At 31.9% G+C, this 22797-nt stretch overlaps 1 protein-coding gene and 1 non-coding gene across 2 annotated transcripts; both read left to right on the forward strand.

The window, feature by feature from the left end:
• Trnar-acg (transfer RNA arginine (anticodon ACG)) lies at positions 1–73 on the forward strand. Its single transcript has one exon. It is a non-coding gene; the product is annotated as a tRNA-Arg (tRNA).
• A 1814-nt stretch (positions 74–1887) lies between these two features.
• Positions 1888–22266, forward strand: LOC116770633 (homeobox protein OTX2). The gene is made up of 7 exons (XM_061520957.1): positions 1888–2395; positions 13486–13649; positions 13867–13974; positions 16292–16459; positions 17454–17468; positions 19499–19640; positions 22029–22266. Exons 1-7 carry the CDS (start codon positions 1888–1890, stop codon positions 22136–22138), a joined length of 1215 nt encoding a protein of 404 aa, XP_061376941.1. The 3' UTR covers positions 22139–22266.
• Positions 22267–22797: the final 531 nt, after the last annotated feature.

Raw genomic sequence — 22797 nt, forward strand, 5'->3', positions numbered from 1 at the left:
GGCCCTGTGGCGCAACGGATAACGCGTCTGACTACGGATCAGAAGATTCCAGGTTCGAATCCTGGCAGGGTCGTAGTGTATTTATTTTTAGACTGATTAAATTTAGAATTGGTTTACTAGTATTAAAATAATTTATTTTAAATTTAACATTTATTATAAATATTTTTACCACTTGTAAAAACAGTATCAAAAATCCTTACTGGAATCTGATCAGCAAGCTGTATTGATTACAACAAACGTCAGTAATTTTATTTGAAAACTTTGATAGTGACAATGAAACTTCGACCATACTGAATAAAACTTTCTGTGTTAAAACTATATCCACATAACCACGGTCATATTATAAATATGAAAGTTTATGAAAAAGAGTTAGGGACGTTTCTTGCTATCTCACGATAAAATTCTGTTTATTTTTTTTATATCACTAACATAGTATATGTATTGGAATAAGTAAAATAGTAGAATTAACATACGCTTAGATCCGATCGAAATTACTTTATAGGGTAGGGACATAAAATATATAAATAAAAAACATCAAAAATAAATAAGTATTTCATTAAATTTATTCCCCTAAAAGAAAAACAATTGATTCCTTAGTTTCTTTTTCAAAAATTTAAAAAAGATCCTTTTAACCGTGGATCCTTTTTTAATTCAAACGCTTGGTTTTTCGTATGAAAATTTATATTTTGGCAAGTTCAAAATATATAATGGATACTTAAATTCAATTGGTAGTTTTAACTAGTAGTTTGCGGTTAGATTTATTAGAATTTACAGATAATATACAAACATATTTACATTCAAAATACTTTATATCTTTATGAAAATATTGAATCTATAAAAAATAATCTCAAAGACAATGAATATAAACGCTCAAACAAAAGTTTCAAAGAGGAGAGAAATTCAATATTACATTATCTTTGATCTCAAAACAATAAGAGATTTAAAATGTGGCATTTGTCCCGATAATATGATACCGCTAATGATATTCATAACATCCGCATAAAGGGTTGATGTTACGATAAGGAAGAATACACTTGCCATACCATTTATTCAACTGTTAGCTTAATTTAATTCAGTTGGTTTGAAACTCGATGATTTTTTACTATTTATAATTCGATTATTAAATGTATTCAAACAGAATTGTCATTATCATATTTTTATGCTCAATTTTATTTAAATACAGCAAGGAAATATATCGAATGCTGTTAAGATTTAAATAATATTGATAAAAAAAAATTGTTATGTTTAGAGTAATTTGTGACAATATATTCATTCTCTTCGTAACAATAATGGCATACACTCAAGTGTAATCAATGAGGATGATCGTTTGCTTTCAACTGGACTTGCTTCTTTCATTTACATAATCTCTGAAACAGAATAATATCGTAATATAAAATATAGACACTAGGATATTTAAAACGTTATTTAAAATTTTATTATCACTTATAGATCTCACACAAAAAAAAATATCTCCATTTTCACTTTTACCTTAAGAAGTTCATACGTGATTTCGAGTTTTGCAGAACAAAACATGGTACAATGCATAATCTTTCAACGCAAGATCGACGAGAAGCCATGGAAACAATAAAACAAAGAGAAGCGTATCTGGCCCGGAGCAGTGCGACGAACCCCCGCATCAGACTTCCGTTCACCAATCACAAACCAGCTAAACTCTAACGGGACCGCCCAACGTCGGATTCGAAGCTACGGCGTAGTTCGCGCGGGGATGAATGAGACACAGCATCCATATAAAGATTTTACATCGATTACGGGGATAGGAGCGAGCCGTTTCGCTCTAGCCCGAGGGCGGCGACGTGAGTTCCTCTCGCGCAGTCGCGAACAATTAGCGCGCGGGGCGGCGTGTCGGCGGCACACCACGTCACTATAATGTGGTTAGTCAGTGAGCGTCGGGGTCGAGCCGACGGCAGCGAGGAACACGAGGTACGAAGCGCGGGAGAGCCGCGCTGCTCGCTCAGCCAGCGAACCGGCCACAGCACGGTGGAGTTCAAGAACACGGCGTGCGCGGGGGCTATTGAGCCACCCGCGCCGCCACTGTCCACCTTGCCAGATCCGCAGCAGTTCAACATTTTCCCGGCCTTCTTTAGCCGCCAGCTCAACTTCAGCGGCGGCGGCGGTCAAGGTTCTAAGATCATGGAAGAACTGCGGCCGAATCTAGTGGGAGGATTGCTTGGCGTGCCAGGGCTGCTGGACGAACATCAGTCGGATGCCAAGTTTCTACCCTCGGGTGGTGAAAGCAAGTACACACCAGATAAGGGAAGGAAGTGCAGTAACGCTTCCTCATCGTCTGCGGAGGAGTTCGGTGGCCTTTATGGCGGCGACCACGCGGCGACACCTCCAGCACCACCTCTTAGTCGATCCCTACAAGATCACACAGGTAGATGTAGATATATATTTAATATTTAAAATTATTATTTTTATATTGATATATTAGAAGTTCAAGCAAATGTCTGAGGTATATTTTTTAACTACAAGAATTAACCCTTCTCAAAAGGATTTAATGACACTCAGTTACATAATTTAACTGTCACCTAATAATGTTGACTTATCAGAATAAAAATGACATATTTTCTTAGCTAAACAGCTATACCTATGGGACATACCTGAAGCGACTAGTGAAATCGGCCTTTAAAATTATGTATCGTATCTCCAACTTCTTGTGTGGTGCTTTAATGCACCTATCGATAAAAATAACACATCTTATTAGATTTTAATATGACTTACGTACCTTAGACAACGATATTAACTTAATTTATATCCGAATCAAGATTTTTTCTTTGCCTATTTAGACACTCTTCCTAAAGTTATCGATTTAAATGGGAGAGAAAGGAATAACTTGTGATGGAAGTTACATATTAAGAGCGATTACCAATACTACGATTAAGAGCGTAATATTAAAGTAATTATACGAAAGAAAATGTCACAAAATGAGTGAATTAATATATGTTGGTATTAGTACTGGAAACAACAAGAAGGTATACATTCGATATATATAAAATTGTATGTCGACCATTACTTGACATATAACACTCAGCGGGTCTCATAGAAAATAGCTAATCCCTTGTCATGTTTTCGCTTGAAGTCGCTTGAAATGTCTTTAAATTAAAAGCTCTATAAATTAATAACATTGTATTATAAACAGCTCAAGAAATATTTTTTTCTCGTTCGCCTCATAGTTTTCGCTTCATACACGAATTAAATAAAATAAGTGAGATATTTTAAAATACAAATTGATTTAAAACAGCTAGCTCTGTTTCATTAATTGATTAATTGATTACACAATTTCATATACTGTAATAGGATATTACAGGATTAATAGTAGAATACATATGTATTATTTATTTTCAAGAATATTATATAGGTTATGTGATGATTACTAAAAAGTCCCAATAACATTCGACTAAATAATATTATGCAATTTTAAATAATACAAAGTAATGAAATAAAACCTCATTAAGTTTTTCACCGTCACATATGGTCCTTAGGTTTATTTTAAAAAAAATATTTCAGAATATTACCTTTTGTTTAATTATATGACCGATTAAATTACACATTGGACGTACTAAAAACTTAATCCTTCTTGTATTATGACTTGTTCGAATGTGTTATGACTGTAAGGCTGTATGAACAAATTAAATAGTATTTTATTTATTAGCGACTAATTTCTCCCGAGAATTCATGTTATGATTGAATTATATGATATTCCCAGACAGTTAAACTTTAAGTTAATGAGATGCTTTTTTTAAATTAGCACTGAAAAAAACATCAGTAAATAAAAAACAGACCAAATTTAAGTTATTTTAGCGGCAAATAAAAAATTTGAGTTAAATTAAGATTTACGTTCCGAAATATGAGCTGTAATTGCTGAAACAGAATTGAATGTCTCAATGCATCTGATAGCAGTTATAAAATTAAAGAAAATTTGCACGTGTAAATCATTCTGTGAAATTTGAAGCCCAATATAATAAAATAATTTTTATTTAAAATTCATTTTGGTAAATTTTTTAAGAGAAACTCTAATGAAAAGGAATACATCTTTGTCAGTTTAGAAACAAATGATTTTTAAAGAATTTTAAAGAGATAAAGATAATTGAGCAACAACCAAGGTTCAGATGAAAATAAAAATTGTATGCAAATATAATCCAGAAACACTTTAATAATAATTTATTCAATGTGACACTGATAGAGACTGAAATTTTAGAAAATCTGTATGCGGGAAATAATTTGGGTGTAAAAATAAAGTTATATATTCAAAAATAATCGTTAAAAACTTATATTCAAACATAACTTATTATGACTGCTACGAAGGGGTCCAAAAAATCGATTAAAGAAATAAAGAAATTTACTATATCATCATCATCATCAGCCTATCGGAGCCCACAGCTGAGCAAAGGCTTCTTCTCACATGGAGAAGGTTAGACCATTAATCACTACGCTTGCTCAAGACGGGTTGGCGATTTCAGTCTTAGAATTTCAAGATTATAACACCAGGTTTCCTCACGATCTTTTCATTTACCATCCGTCAGTGGTGTCTAAATATTCTTAGAAAGTACATATGAAAAGGTCACATTGGTACTTGCTAGATTTCGAACCCGCGCCCTCGCGTATGAGAGGCGGGAGAAAAACCTCCAGGCAACAACGACTTCGACTTTACTACGTAAAAGAAATTAATCAGATTAGTTTTCCCATAACATGAAATTGTATCAGAATAATTAGTAATTTATTTTCAATGTCAATCACATTCGATACAATTGAGATGCAGGTAAAAAAGACAACAACAGTTATTTATACTTTATGCTTAGTACGAGTTTGCATCTGAAGTTCTGTAGTGTTACTCATTAAATAACCTAAGTCAATACTACAGTGTGCGTAGCTGCATAATTGAAAAACTTTTAAGACTCGGTATGCACTTGTCTGACGTGAGCTTAACTAAGCTTTGACTTCCAATAGTTATTTATTACTCTTTCACGTTATACCTAAGAGAGTTCGTACGAATTGATAATTAAATTATTATCTGGACAAAACAACAGATACATAAACAGATTTACTTCAAATCTGTTACGAGTTTCATTTAGAAAAAGACTATCGTTCTACTTCATAAGTTGCCCATGATCTAAGGCTTAATGATTTCGATAAAATCAAAAATATGTTTTTCTCTTACACCTTATTAAAACTTGCTATTATTATTATGTGTTGTGTATTCACAACCCGTTTTTACATTTAAATTTTTACCTGCTTTTCAGTTCTATGTTAGAATTTGTAGTCGTCATAAATATGGCATACAGGCATACGTTATTTAACTAATTGAATTTTAAATAAGATACTAAAGAAGAAATAAGACGATGACTTATAAGTTAATGCTGACCAAGCTTTAGTATTAGAAAAATATTTAATATTTATACTCGTGTGTTGTGTTGTTAAATATTTCAAAGCGCCAATCGCAAATACTCTTTTCATCCTATCTTTTATCTAGCTGACTACGTTTTTACAAATTTCGATAAATTTCTATTATGAGTGGAAATTTAAAAGCTTAATAGAACTACCATTTTATTTTCTTCAAAATTTCACTACTGTTGAATCTCTGTTATATATAATATGAAAATATTTTTGATAAATCAAACGTGATAACTTTCAAATATAAAACATAACGTTGACAACTACAACTATAAATACAGAATATTTAAATAAAATGTTCTCGTAGTAAAGGTATATGTTAGTTTTGTATGAAATAAATAAAATTTTTGTTTAAAATTAACATTTTCATCTAGTCTGCCCGTGATCACGGTTGCTGCAAAGTAACCGAAACGTCGGTATGTGTAGTTTAAAACAATAAAAAAAACCGCGTAACAACTCCGAACATATTAGTTCTATTTCTTGTTTCTTGTTGAAAGTCTTGGATCTCATTACTTTGGTGACTTGTAAGAAAATGACTTAATATAAAATTATCTTATCTCGAATTTCACATAAATTGAATTGTTTATAGAAAAATCTACCGTTTAATAAATATTACTTTGATCATGGCTTTGTATTTTAAGTTTATAATATTCACCTCATTACGAGTTATAAAATTAAAATTAATCTTAAGAACATCATTATTTCACACAAATCCATTATAACTACGTATTTAAATATTTTATGATATCGTCACTAAAATTGTGACCCAATTCAACAAAACTTTAAAAATATTCCTTTTCTTGGCCACAAAAAACTATCTTTAAAAAGTTATATACAGATTTTTTTACTGTTTTACAATAAGAATTACATTTCAGGCAAAATCGTAAGCAATTAAAATCCGAAGATTTTATTTGAATATCGAGTAACCTGGAAAGTTTCTGTCACTGTTATAAAATTATTTACACATAACAGTATATATAATTTTACTCTTTTCATTTTTAACCACATTAATATAACGTTGAACAAGGGGATACATTGACAAAAAAATGCTAGTGATAAAATTTTTCATTCTAAAGAAAAATCTACACTTAACGTCAAAACATTTTAATACGCGAATACTCAAATGTATTACTACTTTACTAACCATCTATAAGTAATTTTTGTGTAAAATATCAAATTTCTGCTTACTATTAAAATAACAACCTTAAAAAAGGACCTAGTCACATCTAATTTATAGGATTCATTCATATTTTTGACTTTAGAAAATTTTTAAATTTTGCATTTCTTTAATAGATTAAATAGTCAATGTTGAAGGGTTTACTGCATCCTTTGTCTTTCTTACTATTTCGTCTGATCTTTGTGAACACTAACATCAGAACGTCAGTCGTTCTATTAATAGCCATATTTGTGTAAAGTTTAACATAATTTATTAAACATACACAATAGAAAAACTCCAAGTACTTAGTATTTCAATTCTAATTATTTGTCACAGAATAACACCAGCAAAAATTTTAATTCATCTTGACCGTCTTTATTAAACATATTTATACCATAATATTTATTTAATTTTTTTTTTCATTATTTTCATTTGTATATAAATATTTTATAATTTTATTTACACTTGTGCTACATGTCTTAAAAAGTACAAATTTTTGTAAAAAAAAACTATACAAAAAATTAAATATTTCCTTTTTCCATATTATGTATAAATTGTTTAAACAAACAACGCATTTCTGTTTAAGATACATACCTTTTTATTAAGGATATGAGTAGCTTGTTAACACAATGACAAAAAAGTTAATATCTCAATTAAGAATATATGTAGCGAAGTACAAAGAATAATACGAATAAAAAGTACCTATCATAATGTTAGTATTCACATAGATAGATAATAAAAATACTAAGATATCTTTTCAACCACAACATGAAAGAAGCAAACGTACTTAACTAAATAAGACGAATAAAAAAGTACCTATCATAATGTTAGTATTCACATAGATAGATAATAAAAATACTAAGATATCTTTTCAACCACAACATGAAAGAAGCAAACGTACTTAACTAAATAAGACGAATAAAAAAGTACCTATCATAATGTTAGTATTCACATAGATAGAAAACAAAAATACTAAGATATATTTTGAACTACAACATGAAAGAACTAAACGTACTTAACTAAATATTCCAGTAGAAGCCACAATAGATTTGAATTGGGTATGGTAGAGCTTTAGCTGAAATTTAGATTGTACAAATTAATACGGAGCGTTTTTAGACAGGACATTAACAGCGTTTATGCTATCATGTGCATAGACTTATCAATAAAAAACGAGAAACTACGTATTTAGGTCGCCAATACCATAGGTGGTAAAGACAGTTCAAAACAATTTCAAGACATGACGCTACTTCACATACTGTACCGTCTCAGACATAACTATCGTAAGACAAATTCTTGAATTTCGGACACGTATTGCGACACTATCCAGAATATGTACGTATTACAATTTCAATTAGAGTAATATTGCAAACAATCGGCCCGAGGCTGACGTCATGAATACGAAATGTCACTAACGACCGCTCCCCCCTCAGCCGCACCCTCCCAGGCGAAGCCTGAATTTTGAAGCGGAATTGCGAAGCTTTAGGTATGTATGCGTATTCGTGTCGCGTTTATTGGTCCACAGTGGACAAAGTGATATTCAGTAAATACTTACCTTCGCGTTTTATACGAATAAAATTTGTTTTAAAAGTGGTGCTCCTTTTTATTAAATATAGACAGTAAAAAACATTTAACCAAAACATAATAAAAATAACATAGGATAATTATTCTCATTGTCTTTATCTATTTTGATGTGACGAAGCAGTCTCACTTGTGACATAAAATCGTACTTTTTTAATATGCGTAGTAAAAGTATTTTTAAGTATAAAGATCTTATCAGAATTAATGGATTTAGAATAAGGGGACTTTCACGATATTTTGCTACACACATACATACACATGTATATATATATATATATACGGCGTTGACTACGTGACTGTAAATTATGTAAATACGTACATCTATTGTTTATATAAACGTACTTAAACATATATAATATATGTTATATATATATATATATATATTGTACATATATATGTTTTAATACGTTTATATAAACAATAGATGTACGTATTTACAAAATTTACACAGTCACGTAGTCAACGCCGTTAACAATGGCCGCTTGAAACGTGAATGTAATGTCTTACTACACCAGACAAATAATATTTTAATACAAGAAAAATTTTCACAATTTAAAAAGAAATTATAATATATATCGCTTTTTTTAAACTATTTAAAATATATTCTCTACACTTTAATTAACTTTAATATTTTAACAGATAATCGACACTCAATTTGTTTATTTTGTTTTTCATTTGATTGCTATACCAAAATCAATTACTAAAAATAACTTGGCACTCGTTGCCGTTAAGATCCTAAGAAATAAAAACTTATGTTTAATGGTTAATTCATAATTCAGTGATTAATCTCATCTACGTTCATTTAAAAAAAATATTACATTTATATTCCAATAAAACAAATAGTGACATTGAGTGCAAGTTTTAAACCGGATAATATTTACTGCAAGTCCTAATTTATAGCAGAGTAACATTTCAATTCCAGGAGGGTAGTTTTAAAACACACAATAACATCCAAAGTACAAAAGATAAATTAAAAATAAAGATATTGTTACAATGATGTATAATAATTTATATGACAATTAAATGAATACCATTTTAAATACGATTAAAAATTAACAGGCTTATTTTAAAACATTGTCATATATTTCTGTCATTATAACAATATTAATAAGACATTACTTCAACAAGTTATTTAATTTTCAACTCAATGGGAAAAATAAATGTACATACATATGTGTATCCATAATTATATCAAAGTAGACTTTTGTACATTTAACAAAATACATACATATTTGTATGTGTTTCATATCATTTTTCTATGTAATAAACTGTTTCGTTTTCACTTTTAATTTCATTCATCGGTCTTAAAGGACGCACTTGAAAGAAAAACTTCGTCTTAGTTATTGACTTCATAATATGTTTGCCATTATCATTCTTAACGGTGACATTGAGTGCGGTTTGTGTGGAATTAAGATTTATTGTTGAATTACTCACAACCGACACATTAGGTACAGTATTTTCTATGACGGTACCGTTCATTACGATTATTAAAGGCTTCGACGTTTTATTTAATATATCATTGAGCATGGTTGTTATATTAGCGTTTGTATAGTCTTTATTTTTTGTCAAACTTCCATTTGCTTTCTCTACAGATAGGAAATCGTCTTTTTTTACAAGTGTAGCATTACTTATATAACCATTACCCTGAAGTGTATGTTTATTAGGAACGGCTTGTTTATTAGCCCTAATATTTTGAGGCTTTCGCTTATGAACGGGTAAATGCGTATGATTGATAGGGTTCTTTTTGTGTGTTAAACCTCGATCTTGTTGTTTGTGATTTTCTTGTGAGTTATAGTCTTCTTCGTAACGATGTCCGGAAGTACTGCTATATGGTTCTTCCCATTCATAACTATCCTGGTTCTGATTGAATTGTGACTCGTCTCCATTCAAGGCGCTTAGGTCGCTATTTTCTGTCGGTTCATCATTAATAAAAGATCTTATACCGACGTCCAAGCTATTCCTGAACATATTTATTCCATCGTCTACACCTCTTATTATTGCACCAAAAATACCATTGTCTTGACCAATAACATGGCGTGCAAGCATAACTGTTGATATTTAAAAAAAATCATTAAATATACTAGAAAATTTAATCATAACTTATAAAATTTATTACACATTATTTCGACTTACTAACAAGAAACTGCGCAGCGGATAGTTTATATAAAAATATCATTTCAAGACACCGATCACCGTCGAAGCAATTTAACAAGACTGATACAATACCGACAACAATTCCGTGCCTTATCGAAACGATTACAGCTAAATTAATTTACTAATTAGAATATACAAAATCATCAAGAGCCAACCTCATATCTGCACGAATCTTCCATTCATGATAATTAAACTAACTAGATATAACCTTAATTATAGTAAAATAATATACCGATAATATGCATAGGAACTTAAAAGATGAAATACAAAACAATACAGCTGTTAAGTTGACAGCAATAAATTTGTAAGAGTTTAATATTGTCAACAATGTTATTATGGCGGTATAAAAGAGTGTTGTAATGGTCGGTCCATGGGTATGTATGAATGGGGATGTGCACATGAGGTGTCAGAAGCTATGCGGTTTATTATAATAGCGGGCGCGTGGCGGTCGGGCGCATTATTTGTCATCGTTACCCGGATTTTACACCTGCCTTTACACAGAACTGTATATTTATCGCTGTATGTATTCAAGGGCAGCTATTTTTTTTAAACCGTAGCACATTAACAAAATTCGTCATTCATAGGTTCAAAAATATAACTATTTCGTGGTATAAAAAGAATATTTTTATCGGTTGGCATTATAAAAAATATTTTTTCCATGTAAAGCTATATAGCTCGAGTCAAGGTAAGTAATATGACTAACAAAATATCTTAATAGAGAAGCAATATGCGCATAAATAAATCACTCGTGAAGAGGCTACTCGACATAATAGAGTGGTGCGCACGCGCCGCTGCCTGCCGAGTAAAACCCTCCAAATCCGATAAATCCATTGTAATTACGAACCCCGATCAGCTGCCACTACAAAAAGTCACAAATGTCCAACGGGTTAAGTGAAATATTTTTTTCTTTTATTTTAATATTAGAGGACATTTTTTTTTTTTGCTGTGGAAGCAAATACACATTTAAGTTACTTCTTTCAAATCAAATTACTTCCAACTCCAACTCAAAAGTTAAAATTATCAACAACTGATGCAGGAATCTTGTTTACTTTTTAATACTTTCTCAAATACTTTAAATTCTTCTCAAATTAGAATGGTGAAAAACACTTGGAATTTCACCTAGTATTCCGAAAAGTGCTCCACTTTTTTTATCCGAGAAATTTACTTTCTGAATGATACTATATCTTAACACATACTAAAAAATCGTGTTAATCTGTAGCTTAGGATTTCTATTTATAAAATATATAGAATTATTGGAGACATGTACAAAATTAATTTAAAAAAATTATGTAATGAATTTTTTTAAATTTATTTATTTTTATATTTTTAAAACTATTTAAAATTGTTTTTATAGTTGAATGTCATCTGATATAATAATATAAATAACATTTAAAAACATGATCAGTAACGTTTTACCGGATGAGACAATATAAACAATATTTACAATATCCTTTACAAGGATACACACCCAACAACGAAATATTCTCAAATGACGAATACAACAGCAAACAAGAGGGTATCATCGCGAGATACGATCTGTAGGAAGATCGCAATCACAGGGATTTGCGGCATTTGCGCCGATTATGAATCTATTAAGGACCTGACAACATATGGACTCCGGGGGGGTTGACATCCCGCTGATAGCCGGGGGGTGCCAGAACGTAATAGATTTATGTTTTTGAAATAAAAATTGTGATTTTTTTTTTTGAAGTATTCTCGAATTTGTATTTGGTAATTGTTCTGGACAGTTTTTTTGGGGTAAATTAAAGTTACAACTTGTCTTTTGATAAGGGGTACATTGTAGCTACAATTTCTTACTTGTATTTGAAAGCGTTATAATAAAATAATAAAAATAATAGGAAAAGCTGTATATTTGGAACTTCATAGTTTTATTAGATAAATCCTCTTGAAAGAATTAAAAATGCTTACATCCACACCTCTCCCGGTTCAGTCACCCGACACCTCTCGCCGGCCACAGATGGCGCTTTTATGTCAATCGTCATAATTAGGGGATTAGGGCCCCCTAATGACATGTTACATTGAATCTTTGTTACGCCCCCGAACAAATGTTCACTGCATTGTGCTACAACTAAATATTGTGCGTTGACTTGTCGCAAGTCACTCGTGACTTTGTCACCTTTTATCCCCTCAAGCTGGAATAGAAACAGCAATATTTACGATGTTCTCCAAAAATTTACATGTTACAAAAAACCTTTGAAATGTTTAAAAGAAATCACGTTAAAATAATTCTATTACCATAAAATGTCAAGCAAAAAGCCAAACCGATATGTACCGCCAAAGCCTCTAAAAACATAGATGCAAATAAAAAAGAACCTTTTAAACGTTAAAAGGCTCCGTTTACCGCGGACGCAAACACTTAACTCCATGTTAATTAATAAGTAGCTGGAACGCCATCAAAGGGAATGCATGAATACTTGCCAAACCGACCTCCGACGGTGCTTTTAAAATTTCCCCCTCTTAATTTCGAAGCTCAGAGAAACCAAAGGTAAACTGATTATGTCGCCAATATACGATTTTTTACAGAAACGAGCTTAAAGACTTGAATATGTGAAAGCATGTGGATGAACCAGGTGAAGTAATAATCTGATTATGGTATGCTTTCCGCCTGCGATTCGAAAGCTCATAACCCTTATAAAGTTTATAGATTGGAATTTTATTCAAATCGTTATTCATTGCTTTCAATGCGAACTTCAGTCTTTGGTGGATTCTTAAATTTAAACGTATAGCCCATAATGAAATTAAAAAACCGTGCAATAAGTGTTACCTAGACATATGTCTAGACAAACGCCTTTCTCAGCTAAGCGCATCGGTGAACTATTGATGAACAATCTGTTCAGAGAGTGCACGAAGTCGGTGCCGAATCATTAACTGTAACAGTATTAAAGCAACGCAATTACAATTACGGCCGAGCTGAACTTGACCTACGGCAAGGATCGATTCGGCCCGCTATGCAAATAAGGCGTTTCTTTGACTTGGAACCGATCTAAATGGGGTAGAATCATCGGACCTTACGAAAAAAATTTACACCGAACTCAAAATCTTGTGAAGCAACTTATAGTAACAGACGTGTATTAAGTTTAAGTGTTATTAAAGCTTTTTTGTCAAATAATATTTAAAATATCAATGCACGAGTTTGTAAATTCATTTAGTATCATTTTTAACAGCTGAAGGAGCGTTCAAGAAATTGAAGCCTGAACCAGGTGGAGCAGTAACGGGTGGTACTTCAGCATTGTCACCGTCGCTAGGGCCTCAGCACGCTGGTCACACACCAACCACTGCCTCGTGCCCCACACCGGCTAGACGACGCCATAGAACCACTTTTACACAGGTATTTCATCTCCTTCTTACCTTGAAATAATTACCAATTTGGAATTGTATTTGTAGATGACTTTCCTTTTTAAATTGTGGCCATTATTTTTGTAATTAAAAGCCTTAAGATTTTATTGTCACCAAAACATATTTTAATACAGTTTATATTTATTTTAAAGAGTTCAGCAATGAGCGGATATGATCAATAATATTAAAATGTGTAATACTTTTCATAGGAACAATTAGCTGAATTGGAGGCAGCCTTCGCAAAATCACACTATCCTGACATATATTGCAGAGAGGAACTGGCGCGGACGACGAAACTTAACGAAGCGAGGATACAGGTCGGTCAGATTTTTGTCACATGAAAACTAGACTAAATAAAAATAGGATGCGACATATAATATAACACGTACGAACGAAAAAGAGACCAATTTCGAACTTCGATATAAAATATACTATTGTTTTTATTTTAGCTATGTACGTTATGTGTTGGTTCGTCGCACTTTTTCTTATATGGAATTGTCGAAATATCAATGATGCGCGAATACGTGGGTAATATAATTTGGAGCGTAGGCCGGAGGCAGATTGAATTAAAGCGCCATCTGTCGTCCTCGGCTATATGAATACGAAATGCTTACAGTTAGTCGCGAACGCGGACGATCCTTATCTCAGTTTTAAAATTGTTACATCCCTCGGGGCAAAAGCTATTTATTTGTCCCAGGAGTGCTCCGTTAATTCAGAGCTTTAGATATTTTATTCCGAACTTTGTTTTCTTACAAGTTTTTTAAATCGTTTCACCTAAAAATTCGATTTGTCATAACAAAACTTAATATTTCGTATAAGTGTAAAATTGTAGAAAATATAATAAAAAAAAACAATTACCGATATTGAAACTACACTTAGATATTAATTAAAAAAAAAATAATGATTTTATTACCTGGATACAAAGGTTATGAAAAAAATGTAGATGAATGTTTTTATTTTAATATTTACTTATATGACATAACATTTACATAGATACCTACACATAATCAACAAATTACTGTTTCACGAAGACAAAGTCGTACTTAAAATATGAAAGGATCGTAAAATGTCATTACAACGAAGACTTTTGCATACATTCTGTCGCTAAAAGCTCGTAAAATGTACGCACACAATGTATTTGGTACATATAAGTAGCTACAGTATGTACACCCGTTCACGCGCGCTTCGTAGAAGGCTATTAACGTTCGGGCGACGCTACATAAGAATGTAAACGTTAAAGACGACAGCGACGTCGGGCGCCCTCTTTCAAGAGGGAATTTCGATATAAAAATACAACGTTGAGGGCGAGAGGGGGTGTCGGGGGTGTGGGGGCCGGGGGGATTGCCCCTCAGGCATTGCAATCCCATCAAATGGATCCGTAACGAAGTTAGACGCTCATCCTCCCCGCGCGCCTCTCGACATTGTCTCTGCCCTCAAATGAATTCTACAATTGGAAATAAGAAAATGTTTTGTTGGATCCGTGCTTTTTCAGTTTAAAAGCGACCATTTTCTCCGGATAACATGCCGTTCTAATAAATACGTAGGTACTTATCTTTGCTTTTGTTATAGGGTGAAATGTCTTTGAGATGTCTTATTGAGTTTAACTTTGAATACATTAAACGTTTATAAGTAAGCTTTATTTATATCGCTCATGTTACATATAATACGATAAAATATCTTCTATGTCTAATGTATATGGGGGAACTTATCAGCATGACATAAACTTTAGAATTATTGTGTGATAGTATACATTGTTTCATGTCTCCTAAATTAGATAATATTTTTATATATTAAGAAATATAAAAAGAGAACAAAGAATGAATTCACAGAAAATTGTATCAAATAAAATATTGTAACATATCGGTCTAAATACGTTCGGAAATTGGTTCGTTTTTCATCACAACGCGCTCGGCGAGGGACGGATGTCGAATTGCTTTGCTAAAAAACTAATATCCCATTTATGTTCTATTCCCCCCATCTTATATACCATATACTATATGATATGGTCCTTATTACGTTAAGTATAGAGTTCATATTAGTGAAGTTCCAAATGGTGGGTTGGTATCGTTTTATTTATATGGGGAGTGTGTCGGAGGGCGGCTCTTAGACCCTCTCCCTCTAATCAGCTGTAATCACCATATCAAAGTACGCCTCATTCCCGTTGACAACACAGATTACGGCACGGTGTTTTATATTTTACTTTGTTTTATGTTAGATGAATTATGTAGCCCTTAACGACCCTGAATCAGGATTTATACAAACCCTACCAAAATACGTACCTATGTAGATGAAAATAAAAACGGTTGTAATATAAATACTTGTTTAATAATTAACTGACGGAATAAGGTAATATTGAAATTATGAAATTTGTTGTTACAGTTTTTTATATGAGTACAAATCTATAATGTTGAAAATGCTTGAATAAAAGTCTTTATATGATAATATATTTCAACTGATCTCTGATTACTCTCCTACAAATGAACTTGAGCGTTGAATTTAATGTTTGCTTTAAAATAATTTAAAAAATTCACTTAAAGAGACATCATATACTTCTAGTAATTAGCATTGTGATTTAAGAAAGTATTAAGCGAAAAGCAAATTCAACACATTAAGCCGTAACATATTCTTCATCAGGTGTGGTTCCAAAACCGTCGCGCAAAGTACCGCAAACAGGAGAAGCAACTGCAGAAGGCGTTAGCACCGGCTGTGTTACCAGGCTGCAATGGAATGATGCGGAACATCCAAGGATACAGAGGGTATCAGCCGTACCCTCATCCTAACACCATCAATAGATATCCACAGGTAAGACATGATAAAACCTTCAGAAAATGATATCCATGACTTTTGTGAGTTTTCATTTAAATAAAACTAATATTTTCGAATGTACTACGTGTTCTTTTATTAATCAAAAACAACATATTCCTGACGTTTCGGTTAGATAAAATTGTCATTGCTATTTCGTCTGCCCGTAATCACGGAAACTTCGGGAGTATGTAGTTTAAAATAATTAAAACGCCTAGTACATTCGAATAACAAAAATATTAGTTTCATTTGGACACTAAGTTATAGAAAACATTTATGGATTAGTCTTATTTAGAAGATTCGGATATATTTCAAAATCGTCTAAATAGTAAATCTAATCTTGACATCTTATACCTAATACACACTCTATGCTTTTCACGTAACTTATCTCAAATATTTCTAGATATTCCACACATTTTACATAAAATATGTAAGACTTATATTTAGCTGCCGGCTAAATAGTCGACTTAACACTTTTACTACTACCACTCTAAAACACTACTCTCTCTCCTCTATATATTAAAAAAAATTACATTAGAGGGTCAAATAAGTTTTAAATAAGGTCATATATTTATTTAACTGTTGGCTAAATAAGACACTCGAGGATTACACTCTACTTTGTACACCAAACACACTTCAAGATTTTTGACGTATTTTACATAAAAGGGTCAAGCAAGATCTATTCTCTCAGTTTTTTAGTATAAATTCACCTTGGTACTGATACCGTCAACGATTTCTTAAAAGCAAAAAAAAACGAGACCAACTGACAGGTGCTTTCATCTTCTGTTCCTGTAATCACGGTTACTGCAAGGTAGTCGAAACGTCGCGTTTCATATTTGTACGAATAAATTTTGGAAGCCATATACATGAAATCTTTGAAAATGATTTATACCTTCTCACTAGAATTGAAGATTTTCTTCTGAATGGAAATCCTTAATTCCAAAAAAGATGTAATCAAAATTAGACGTGAAGCAAAGAAAATGTCGGGTGTCAGAGTCTTTTCAATCAGGTTGGTTAAAATAAAGGACTTGACTATTTCAATGACCGTCGGTGGTCCAGGATTTTCATGAAGATTTTTAAAGCAGAGGTCGCCAAACATTAAGCTCTCATTTTAAAGTCTTTTTTGTTCTGGTTTGTCGCAGTGGACAAAAAAAATGTACCAATAATTATGTAACTTAGATAATTTCTACAGAAAAAGTCATCTTCAAAACGGGTTTTTTATTTCGTTATTATTTATTTTCATTGAACATACTGACGAAGCAAATTTGTTGCAATCTATGTGATCTTCTAATTTTCTTTTTCGTAAAATCATTTCTAATTTGTTATAAGCTCTATATTTTCCTTTATTGCGAACACATACATTTGGCCGACTGTCACCTGATTCGTTTTTGAAATCCAAAAGTAATACAACGGCACGCCAAAACCAAAAATATACAGAGCATCTTCAACAGTAATCATTATTATATTATAAGACCTTCCCACTTATATCGCTGATGCCACAAAGAAGTTCATCATCGTAGAAAAGTAATCTTTGCATTTTATTAACAGTAGAATACAAAGTAAAATAAAAAGCGTGATTCAAATTAATATTATAATTAAAGTTAAAACAAAAGCCGAAATTCGAAATACATATATTTAAATTTGGAATTCCTAATCAAAAGCTAAATTGTTTGAAATCATTGGAGTCAGTTATACAAAACGAAAATTTATATTTCTATTTTCGTCCACAACCACTTAAAATAGATATTCGCGGATTATTTATTTGACATTATAACTGACCAGTTTTTTAAAAGAAAAAAAAAACAAAAGTCTAAATTTTACACTACATACCGCTAAACTTTTGTGAATGAAAATTGAAAAACATAAGTTAAATCTTTTTCTTTTATTCATATCAAGTTAATAAGTTGTTAGCGAACAAATTAATTTAATTAAGTATAGTAAGTATAATTTAATGAAGCGAATAATTTAATTTATGTAACTTTCATATAGGTACATCGTACACATAGTTGCAAAATCTGAAGAAGAGCATATGTACAGTGTACATATGTATTCAAACACGTCGTTACGCGTCGCTAATCAGTCGCTCTGATTACAAAGTAATGAGATTGCATGCGACCGCCGAAAATAATGCAAATAGCTGTGCGTTCTACATACAGAACAATACAATTCGTTATGCGTCCTCATATTCCGACTCACTTTGTCTGACACGAAGATTTTGTATAGCATTATTTTTTAACATACAAATATCACATAAATAACATTTATGTCACATTAATACGTGTAAAGTACACGTATTAAATTATGAATTTCGATATAATTTTGTTTATAATTCGTCGGATATTGCAATATTATAATCGTTTTAATCCATTTTAAATATGAATATAAATCTGGCGGTGGTAATCGGAGTGGTTTGAATAGTTTGAAAGGCATCGTAATAGCCATTAGCGAAGTGTTGATCGTGATAAAATACAGCCGCGAACGTTGGAGATAATTTACATATTAACATTGGACGTACGAAAAACAACATATCGGTAAAAGTTAAAAGAGATAGTTCCAGAAAAAAATATCTTCAACTCGACTTCTGCTTAGGGTATGAGAAACTTTTATTACTATATTACATTGCTTTTACTATATTACAGTATATATTATTTATATTATATAGATATTAATTATTAAACAATATATAATCTGATAATATACGTGTATTTCATTTATATATTTATGTATATCTAAATAAATTCAAGTTTAATCTTATTTAATGATAGACGGCAAAATATATTAACTTTATTTTTGATATTCGAGATAAATAGTCTACGCAAAAGTTTGCTCTTGACATATTCATCCGTTTAATATAAAAACTTAAAATTTTAACGAGCACAATTAAAACATTAAAAAATAATAGTAACTCTATATTGCATTCAAAAACAGTTCATACTTTTAGCTCATTTGTTTATGACGCAATTTATTTAATTCAAAGAAACGTTTTATAAAATTCTGCTTTCAATTTCTGGTTTACTAATAAATATTGTATTCCTATAGCACCACGGCAGTTACGAGGAGCTGCAGAAGGACATATTCTCGTTATCTCAGATGGGGGGAGGGTCGTATCCGATGCCCCAAGGCTTTTCTATGGGACACGGTGCCAATATGAGCGCCGTAGGCATGAGACAGGATACCATGGGTAAGAATATACAGCATTGATATTTGTATAATGTTTTAGAATTTGTTTTAAAGGAAATAGATGCAACATTCGTTTGAAAAAACTTACAATAGATTCGTAAACAATTCGTCTTAACTAACGCAAAATAATTCCCAATCCTTCTATGCTCTCATTATGTATCATATAATCCTAATCAATACATCTTTTTCAACATATAAATTTACTCGTATATCCTAAGACTTCATTGTCGCCCGTAAATCATCGCCACTATGTAAACAATACACTAACAATATCAAATTAGTTCGTGACTCCGGCCGCACCTTACACTGAATAATGCGAAATTAGATCGAGAACGAACTGGGATGTAAGTTGGAAGTAAAACAAGTAGCTAGACGTCGGTCGGAGGCAGCTTTCATCAACTTTCTATTAGAACCGTCAAGGCAATTATAAAGTTGCGGGTCCCGGATGATCGCAGCTACGTTTTTACACAAATATCCCTTATAATAATGAGAAAACTTGCTCTCTGCTGGTCGAGGCTAAGTTCCGCCAGATGATATTTAAAAAAGAATAAAACTTAATTAGAATTTGTTAAAGTCGCGAGTGCTCGTTCTTTGTTCTAGGAAGTTGTTTTTTTTTTGGTTGTCATGGCAACGTCAAAGCAGACTAAACGCTGTTAAAAGTCGGTAAAACGTTACTTTGTGCCAATTTAAAGTATGTGTTTTGAATTTAATAAAGTTCATAGTTTAAGTCCGATTCCTTCTTTCCCTTAAGAACGTCTTAAACTTAATCACTTTATTTATTATCTCTATATAAGAAAAAAAAATGCCAATATTGCAATATTTAAATTTAAAAAATATTTGAATATAGCAATTTCAGTGATATAATATCAATAGAATATTCGACTATAATTAAGAGAAGAATATGCTTAGTTCAAGTTCGCACGTTCATACTACATACGAAGCGTTTGTCGTTTATCTTTCAATAGCCCACGTTGGAAGGCTATTGAATGTAAAAAGGTTACTATACTGTGATGTGCTAAGATTTATGAATGAAATTTTTTTTACCGCTCCGTATGTAGCGTGACATAACAATTTCGAATAAGACTACACAAGCATGATTATAATAATTCTTAAACAGTCCTCCGTTTCAGAAGATATAAACTTAAAAAAAAATTAAGATAAGTTATTTTTTTTCTATATCAATTTATATGTGACGTTTCCTTTAATAAATGTACTTATTCGTGTTCGCGAAGACGTCACTACGTTTCACTAATTCAATGATCCTTGAGTTTGCGGCCGGAGATTATAAATTTGCTGCTTAACTCAAGACGATAACTTGTACTGAATAAATTTAAGATATGTTTCTTACTTAGTCCCCATCTAAACTATATTGTGAGTTAACTGCTTGTGTCGCAAAGTTTCCTAGTTCTTGTAATTCGAAATAGTTATTCATTGCTTTTTACTATACATCTATTTACTTTTAAGTGAGATCGAGGCTAAAACACTTTTTTTAAGTTATCGGGAATGATAAAAGTTATTGTAATACTGCCAACATAATGTTATAGCACACGAGAAAATTATTTAATAATAAAAGTAATAAAATATGTACAGATGTCTAGATATATGTATAAAATATGTAAAAATATGAGTTAGTAAGGGTTTATTGAATTGGTGTTAGGGGCAAGTCAATACCTATATAGTCGTTTTAACGATAATCTTTCGAGTATGTATGTAACGAACACTATATACCAATTTCTTATCCAATGCGTTAAAGCGTGTAACTCAACCGCCGCAAGCGGGATTCCTGCGTAGGAAAAAAGCGGGTAATGGAAGCGAGGCATCGTACCGTAGATTCTAATAAGAAAATTTCCACTACATTTACTTTGGCGGGCGTAGCCGCGGCGTCTTCGCAAATATCTTATTTCCTGCGGCGAGATTGCATCTTGAGAAAACTCAAGGGTCGCTCGAGCCTCACTAGTCAACCCCTCAGACACTTCTAGCTACATTTATGTCTATCACTATGCGGTGAGGGTACGGTTTCGCCGTATTCGCTTCCCTCCCAAATGTATATTAACCGTGTTGAATTCTCTTATGTAAAACAAAATTAAACCAAATACATATTCTATAACGTTAGGTACTTTACTTTTTATTAAATTAATTTCATGTCTATTTTTTTAAATTTAATTTATCCAATATCCAAAAATGAGTTTGGTATTACATTTTAAATATAAATTATAGTTTTCAGTAAATTATCTGATTACTTATGAACCTACATTCCAAATTAAAAATTATTTTGTCATCTGTGTCAAAACTGTTGTTAACCTTTATTCTAAATTCAAATAATCTTTAATGTCGTTATATTTCTTTCGTGTAATAGAATATATTGTATAACATCTCCCTCGCACCTCAGGCATGACAGCTGAGGATGAGTGGTACAACAAATCGCTGTCCGCTCTCCGGATGAACAGCGTGAACAGCCACGCGAACCTTCCCGCGCCAATGTTACAATACCAAACCTAATCGCTGCTGCACGCCGACTATCCGTCGGCGCACGACTATACGCCGTGAAACACTCGAACAATGAGTGTTTAATTAAGAATGCATGGTAATAAAATTATTTATTTACCGGCATGTTACAAGCATACAACTGGAAGTAAAGTGTATTAGCGGCTTAACATCACATTTATATCATCGAAGTGTATAGTTTGTGGAAAATAACGAAAAACTCTTGAGTGATTATTTTTTAAGTCAATAACAGATTTGTATCCTGAATTACAATTAATATTACCTGGCTTTCACTTATTATCCGATGTTGAAAAATTTTTCGTCCTTAAGCGTCACCTCCGAATAATTGTCCAAAGCCGTATAGTCAAATATTCATTAATTTAATATATTTTTTTCTACTCAAATCACGATTCACATTGTAGCCAAAAATAATTAATGAATGAATCCTATAAGCCCATCAAACAGTAGGCTTGGACGATGTAAGTATTTAGATTTATGTATAGGTACAAAATAGAATTTTAATTATATGAGGAATGTTTTCCAATACTTGTGTATGCTAGTCTTGTACAGCCATTTCGAATTGATAGTGTAAGGTATAATATTTTCTTGATTGTTGTATTAATAACGTAAGTTAATATTTTGACAGTTTCCTTAATGTGACGTTTTTATTACGG

This window comes from Danaus plexippus, chromosome 7 (assembly GCF_018135715.1).
Source record: "Danaus plexippus chromosome 7, MEX_DaPlex, whole genome shotgun sequence".
Lineage (NCBI taxonomy): Eukaryota > Metazoa > Arthropoda > Insecta > Lepidoptera > Nymphalidae > Danaus > Danaus plexippus.